This window comes from Moschus berezovskii, chromosome 21 (genome assembly GCF_049115385.1).
Source record: "Moschus berezovskii isolate FMDL1 chromosome 21, NW_MosBer_1.0, whole genome shotgun sequence".
Taxonomy (NCBI): Eukaryota; Metazoa; Chordata; class Mammalia; order Artiodactyla; family Moschidae; genus Moschus; species Moschus berezovskii.
This window is the reverse complement of record NC_142480.1, coordinates 9763467-9770929: the sequence shown is the minus strand read 5'-3', so window position 1 is coordinate 9770929 and position 7463 is coordinate 9763467. Positions and strand designations below refer to the sequence as shown.

Genomic DNA, 7463 nt, shown 5'->3' with positions numbered 1-7463 from the left:
CATGGGTGTCAAAGTCAGGAAAGCTGGGCTCATCTTCCTCCTCTGTCTGCCACTAAACCTCTCAAGCCTGTTTCCACGTCTGTCAGGTAGGGATGGCGGTCTCCAGCTGAGAAGTGGAATTCGTGTAGCCCACCAGGCTCCTCTGTCCATGGGGTGAGTTGCCACTTCCTTCTCTATCGGGGACCAGCCTCGATATGGCCCAGGGTATCCTCGGGATGAACGGCGTCAGCGTCAGCGAGAGAGAGAGAGAAAGAGAGAGAGAGAGACAGGGGCTGATGATTCCTTGGTTTACGCTGGAAACCAATAAAACCCCAGCACGGGGTTTGCTCTGTTTACGTAGGCCGCAGGTGCCCTCTCGAATCATTGGAGGTACCCCACCAGGGCACCCCCTCGAGTGGGTCTTAGAAGCCCAGGCAGATAAGTAAACGCAGAGGGCCCAGCGCTCCAAGGATCTCAACCAGAAAAAGGAGAATAGAGAAAAGGACGGAAAAAGAGAAAGAACGACACGGGGAGACCAAGCTTCAGTGAGCAAGGCCCAGAACTTTATTTTCCAGTGTTGCTTTTATACCCTAAGTTGTGCACATAAGAAACAGAGAAAGGGAGGTATAGAGTCTCGCCAAAATCACGTTCGGGTCAGCAGTCTTGACCCTTATCAGGATCAGGGCTTATTTTTGTGTGTCTTGTGATAAAAGTTTTAGGTGGTTTACATCATCTTCTGGCCAGGGGGCCTGCTAACAGTTTATGGCCCTCTCTCCTAACAATAGGTTAGTTAGCAAGTAAAAGGCTTATATTCTTTTAAGGTGACTTTCCTAAAGTCAGGTGCTAGACACATAACAAAGTTACATTCCTATAAGGCACAGGTGTAGTGAGCTACAAGAAAGGAATTTATTAACTTAAGATCTGATGTGGTTAAATCAAAGGCTACTACTTATATTCTCTATATGTGATTAATATATTTCCAAGGATACAATAGATAGAGGAAACTTTGCAGCAAGCATTGATTCAACAATGAAATCTTTTTTAGTACTATTCTAATGATTTTAACTTCTTCAACAGATTTCTGTATTTTAGAATATTAGGCTTTCTGTCCTTGCATGGCTGGGAGGCTATAAACAGTCACATTCGTAGTTGTAAGAGCCCGGACAAACTTGTCAGGCAAGTTAGAAAGCTATCAGAGGGGCTTGGATTGGAACACTCCTATTAAGCCGAGGAGAACTTTTAAACTACAGCTCTGAATTAATGTTTTCAGAGAAAGGTGGTTGGGGGGAAGCCCCCGTAAGTATTAGAGGACTTGGTAAGAGGCGTAAGATAGTAAAGCAGTCAGACTCCGGTTTTCTTTGGGGTAGATGCTCAGGTAAGTCCAGGGGGTTCCTCGAGTCCTGATTAGCCTTTGCCCGTCAGGCCTCTTCCCCAATTGACCTTTGCCACGGGTAGGATTTCCCTCCCTGGCTCCCAGCACTTCTCCAAGGGATCTTCCCAACCCGGGGATCAAACCCTTGTCTCTCGCATCTCCTGCATTGGCAGATGAATTCCTGACCACTGAGCCACTTGGGAAGCCCGGCCCCGTACCTGGGGAGTCTCTTACCTGTCCAGGCCCTTGCGTCTCCTGACTCCAATCCTTGCCCCTTTAGGCGGGTGGGCCCAGTTCCTGAGACTCAGGCTCTTTAGCCCTCCAGGTGGCGGAACCCAGAGGCAGGCAGCTCCTCTCCTTCTGGCTCCGCCGCTTATCTTCCTCTCCTGTCCTCAAACCTGGGGCTCACTGGGCCCTGCGGACCCTGCGGAGGGTCAGCGGCCCCGCCCCCAGGACAGCTGGCCCCGCCCCACGCGGACGCCCATCTACTTAAGGAGGCTGAGCACCAGGCAGTCTCCACGTGTGCCTCGAGGCGCGCCCCAGGCTCAGCCCTGCGATGGAAGCCGAAGCTTCTCCGCCGGTCGGATCGCCCCCTTGCTGCCTGTGGTTCCAGAGGCCTGGCGTCTACAAGGATGAGAAGGGGAGGATCTGGGTGGCTGTGGCTCTGCAGATCAATCCCTCCCACCGAGCTCGGGGCCGCGGGGCCCCTGAGAGCACAGTGAGTCCTGGGGCCGAAGGAGAGCCGGTGGAAGGGCGGTGGTGTCGCGCGACTTCAGCTCACCAGGGCCTGCACATTCTGCAGTAAGGCCCAGAATAGAGGTGAGAGGCTGGAATTCTCGCTGGCGCCAGAAAACTCGACCTGAGTGTTCTGATCCTGGCCCCAGAAGCCCCTGCCTGGAGTGGCACAGACAGAGCTTGTTGACAGAGGTGATGTGATCCTCCGTGGGGTGGCTGAGAGAGAGAGAAGGAGAGGGCCAGCGAGCTCAGGGCCTAGTCTGGCCCCTAGTGCATGTTGAAAAGGCTTCATTGATAGGGTGGCTATTCAGATGGGCCCTGCAGGATGCATAGGAGTTTTCCAGGATCAGAAAGGAGACAGGACTAGCACAAGCAAAAGCATTGCAACCTAGAGGCAGTGGGTGGGCCATGAGTGTAAAATTTACCTTGGCTTCACACTCCTAAACTGCAAAATGGGAATAATCTACCACGAGACAAGTGAATCACTGTGACAGGTCACCAGCTGAACGGCTTGCAGGGCATCTGAGGGACAGTGTGTCCTAGAACCCCACCTTGGAAATTGACTCAGGAGCCTTGGGTGGAGTAGAAGATGTTTGAAAAGCTCCCCAGGTGATAAGGGTAATCAAATTGGAAACTGCTAAACTAGGGGCTGGGATTACAGCCCACCTTTCAGAGATGAAATATAAATTCTTCAGGGTAATACCCTGATACTGGTGAGGATTGAAGGCAAAAGGAGAAGGTGGTGGCAAAGGATGAGATGGTTAGATAGCATCACCGACTCCGTGGACATGAATTTGTGCAAACTCTGGGAGATAGTGGAGATTAGAGGAGCCTGGCTTGCTACAGTCCATGGGGTCACAAAGAGTTGGACACGACTTAGCAACTGAACAACGATAAACATGGCAAATATTTAGCCAGGTGTTAAATAAGCAATTTGCTGTTATTTTAGTCACTAAGTCGCGTCTGACTCGTGTGATCCCATGGACTGTAACCTACTAGGCTCCTCTGTCCCTGGGATTTTCCCGGCAACAATACTGGAGTATTGTTTGCCACTTCCTTCTCCAGGGGATCTTCCCAACCCAGGGTTCGAATCCAGGTCTCCTGCATTGCAGGCAGATTCTTTACTGACTGAGCTATCAGGGACGTCCTAACCACAGCACATTTCCTAACAATCTTCAAATAGGTTATCCAGAAAATTTTTGGTAGAGAACATTGAAAGTCTTTCCCATACCTCCACCCAATAAAGCATGCAGAAAATTTTGGACAAAATAGTTTAGTACGTTTTTAAAAAGCATACAAAAGTGTTCAGTGGGAAAACAATGGATTCTTCAAATAATTTACCCTTGAGCGGGGGAAGGGAACTGGAGAGTGAGCATTGTTTTCAATTTTTAAAATGATTATTTCTTAATAGTAGACCGGGTTTTCATATGCAGTCTTAGGATGGGAAATGGCTTTCTGAGCATGATGTAACGCAAGGATCAGCAAACTTTTTGTGAAGGGTCTTATCAGGGACCTGCCTCGATATGGCCCCAGGGTATCCTCGGGATGAACAGTGTCGGCTTCAGCGAGAGAAAGAGAGAGAGAGACAGGGGCTGATGATTCCTTGGTTTACACAGGAAACCAATAAAACCCCAGCACGGGGTCTGCTCTGTTTACATAGGCCGTAGGCGCCCTCTCGAATCACTGGAGGCACCCCACCAGGGCACCCCCTCGAGTGGTTCTTAGAAGCCCAGGCAGATAAGTAAACACAGAGGGCCCAGCGCTTCAAGGATCTCAACCAGAAAAAGGAGAATAGAGAAAAGGAGAAAAAACGACACGGGGAGACCGAGCTTCAGTGAGCAAGGCCCAAAACTTTATTTTCCAGTGCTGCTTTTATACCCTAAGTTGTGCACATAAAAAATAGAGAAAGGGAGGTATAGAGTCACGTCAAAATCACGCGGGGTCAGCAATCTTGACCCTTATCAGGATTAGGGCTTATTTTTGTATGGCTCATGATATACAAAAGTTTTAGGTGGTTTACATCATCTTCTGGCCAGGAGGCCTGCTAACAGTTTATGGCCCTCTCTCCTAACAAAGGTTAGTCAGCTAGAAAAACGCTTATATTCTTTCAAGGTGATTTTCCTAAAGTCAGGCGCTATTCTCCAAAGACACATGACAGGGTTACATTCCTATAAGGCAAGGGTATAGTGAGCTACAAGAAAAGAATTTATTAACTTAAGATCTGATGTGGTTAAATCAAAGGCTACTACTTATTTTCTCTATATGTGATTAATATATTTCCAAGGATACAATAGATAGAAAATATGGAAACTTTGCAGCAAGCATTGATTCAACAATGAAATCTTTTTTAGTACTATTCTGATGATTTTAACTTCTTCAACAAATTCCTGTATTTTAGAATATTAGGCTTTCTGTCCTTGCATGGCTGGGAGGCTGTAAACAGTCACATTCGTAGTTGTAAGAGCCCGGACAAACTTGTCAGGCAAGTTAGAAAGCTATCAGAGGGGCTTGGATTGGAACACTCCTATTAAGCCGACGAGAACTTTTAAACTACAGCTCTGAATTAATGTTTTCAGAGAAAGGTGGTTGAGGGGAAGCCCCTGTAAGTATTAGAGGACTTGGTAAGAGGCGTAAGATAGTAAGGCAGTCAGACTCCAGTTTTCTTTGGGGTAGACGCTCGAGTAAGTCCAGGGGGTTCCTCGAGTCCTGATTAGCCTTTGCCTGTCAGGCCTCTTCCCCAATTGACCTTTGCCACAGGTAGGATTTCCCTTGCTGGCTCCCGGCAGGGTCTAATAGTAAAAATTTTCAGCTTTCATACAATAAAGACTTCAGAGCAACTACTCAACTCTGCCCTCACAGTACAAACACAGCCAAAGGCAACACACAAAGGTAGACACTTTTATTTGCAATAAAGCTTTATTTACAAAAGCAGGTGGTGGGCCAGATTGGGTCCATGCTTGGCTGGCACCTGAGCTAAAGCCAGAATCCAAAGAGAAAGAGATTTTGCTGCATAGTTCAAAATACCCCTCTTGCAAAACCCATCCCATAAAAATCGTAGGACAACAGACTAAGGAAAATCACTTGCAAATTGTATGACTGATAAAGGGTTAGATTCTTAACTCAGAGAAGTGTTCATCACAAAGAAAAGAAGACAAATACTTTGATAGGAAACTCTGTAAAATAACCTTTACATTTATTAATAGTTGCATCATACATGGAGCTTTGGTGACATTTGACTGATGACTTTCCCACATATTTCTATACTTTCCTGCATTGACCAAATTTTCGTTGTGTGTGTGATGTTCACAAAAAGTAATGATGGCCATGATCAAATCTGCAAAATATTTTTTTGGGAAAATCCTTCACTCCCAGGTCCTGAACTCTATGGATATCTTGTTTTTAAAAAGAGAATTTGTAAAACTCTGGAAGTGGCCAAGACAGACAGCTAAGAGTGTCCTCTATGTAGGCCTAAACGTTTCTAATGGGCTGGAAACAGAAACTAACTTTTCAGGGGGCACGGGGGTAAGGTGGGGTGCAGGTCTGTGGGAGGGTGGTACCAGAGAGGAGGCCTGGAAAGAACTAGTTCTCTCAGGTCCAGGAAAAACCCCCAACTGATGGTGCCAAGACTCTGGGTGTGGGACTCCAAAAGCATGACCATTCCACCTCTGCTGCGTGCAGTGCCCCCGCCCCAGCTGGGCCAGAGGATCCAGGACCCCGGTTTTGTGTGCAGCTCAGCATCCCTAATGGGGCCCGTCTTTCCCTCCAGCATGAAGTCAGCATCACGGTCCATCTGTGGCAGTTACCCAACCAGATGCCCAGGTCCCCCAGCTGTCTGCTTGTGTCTGGGCTGCCCATTAAGTGGGAGCTCTATCCCGGGCGAAGGTACCAAGGGACGGATTCCAGATTCTGGGAAATAGTGGACCATGGCCAGGCAAGTGCGTGGTGGCCCACATGAGGGGGGTGGCCATTAAGTAGTGGCCGCAGGGTTGCAAGGTGGGACAAAGGAAAGGGGGAGATTCCCTTCCCCAGTCCCTTGAAATCCACAAACCCAGGTTCCCGTTGGCTTGACTGGGATGGAAGGGCATGCCCCCTGGAGCTCTGATCACTGCTTCCCCTTCTACAGGTCATCTCCACAGAAAATCTGATTCTCAAACGTCTGCCAAGTGGGAGCCACTGATGAGGCTGGTAGGTCAGGCCTGGAGACTCAACGCGGAGGGCTGCCCCTCTTTTCAGGAAGACCCTACCATTCACCTTGCCCTCAGGCTGTTTCTTGAGTTTTTCTTACATAACCGCCCCTTTCCTCCCTGTCCCAACCCCAGTGGGCAGTGATTTCCACCAGGGAGAGACCCCCCAGTTCATTCACAAAGCACTGAATGATGGTTATCACTCAGCTCTCTGAAGAATGAGGTGTTTCTATGAACATCTCGTGTTACAGACAAGGAAACATGCTCTGAGAGCTGGAAGGCTTTCCCTGAGACCACAGAGCCTGGAAAGAGCCACGATCAAGCTTGGATCCACTGACCTCGGAACTCTAAGGCCAACTTTGGCACTGGGGCGCCACAAGTCCGATCGATGGCAGTGGCCTTTGGGGACCCTGCGGTGACCCACAGAGCCTTTTCCCTGAGACGGGCAGCAGCCTGAACTGCGCTGAGGGCCTCGAGTAGGGCCTGCTCTCCTACCCCTGGTCCTGCTCCGACGGGGCGCCCGCCCAGTTCCTCCAAGCGTCCTTGACTGTCACCTTTTGCCTTCCCCCAGACCCGACTGGCCCTGTGTCTTCAGCGACAATCCCTATGCACCTGCTCGTTGGTTTGCACACCTAGGGGCTGGGCTTCGTCCCCTCTGCATTTCCCATCCCCTCCTGCTTTGCCTCTCTGCACCCTGTGTTCTTTGCGCAATCCTCCAGGTGCCACGCCCCAAGCCCCTCCCCTCCCGCCCACCAGGCCCCGCCCCGCGGCCTCCTGCGCAACCTTGATTGGGAACTTGCCTTCTGGCCACTCCGCCTGTGGCGGAGGCGGGAGGGGGCGCGGATGCCAGGTCTGGACCTGGAACTCAGGTACCCCGTGGCTGCCGTTTCTGCTGTCACTTTGGCTGGAGTAGATCAGAGACTGGGCAGACTGTCCACTCCTGAGCCTCGATCAACGCTGGGAAGTGAGTGCTGGCCCCTGAGGGTCCCTTCCAGTGCCGGTTAATTAAAACTTCATTGCTTGTTGTTAACTTTTGTGCGGAATTGGAGTTTACCTTAAGTGGTCAACTAGTGTAGGAACGCCGCAGCTGAAGATAGAACTGCAGTTATTCCTTGAGTGTTTTTGCACACCTGGAAGGAAGCTGGAATCGGCTTGTTTCAGCAGCAGGTCCGCGGTGGAGGGTAAGGGAGTGG

General features: G+C 49.8%; 1 protein-coding gene across 1 annotated transcript; it reads left to right on the top strand.

Moving 5' to 3' along the window:
• Positions 1–1907: 1907 nt before the first annotated feature.
• On the top strand, positions 1908–7070 carry LOC148774488 (T-cell leukemia/lymphoma protein 1B-like). Its single transcript, XM_088829784.1, has 4 exons — positions 1908–2069; positions 5853–5970; positions 6213–6271; positions 6522–7070. The coding sequence occupies exons 1-4, from the start codon at positions 1908–1910 to the stop codon at positions 6687–6689; spliced, it is 507 nt and encodes a 168-aa protein (XP_088685910.1). The 3' UTR covers positions 6690–7070.
• The last annotated feature ends 393 nt before the right edge of the window (positions 7071–7463 follow it).

Coding starts and splice junctions, on each gene's coding strand:
- LOC148774488 (XM_088829784.1), top strand. CDS start 1,908: ATGGAAGCCGAAGCTTCTCCGCCGGTCGGATCGCCCCCTTGCTGCCTG. Junction 5,971..6,212: donor GCTCTATCCCGGGCGAAGGT/ACCAAGGGACGG, acceptor CTTCTACAGGTC/ATCTCCACAGAAAATCTGAT. Junction 6,272..6,521: donor GGGAGCCACTGATGAGGCTG/GTAGGTCAGGCC, acceptor CTCGTGTTACAG/ACAAGGAAACATGCTCTGAG.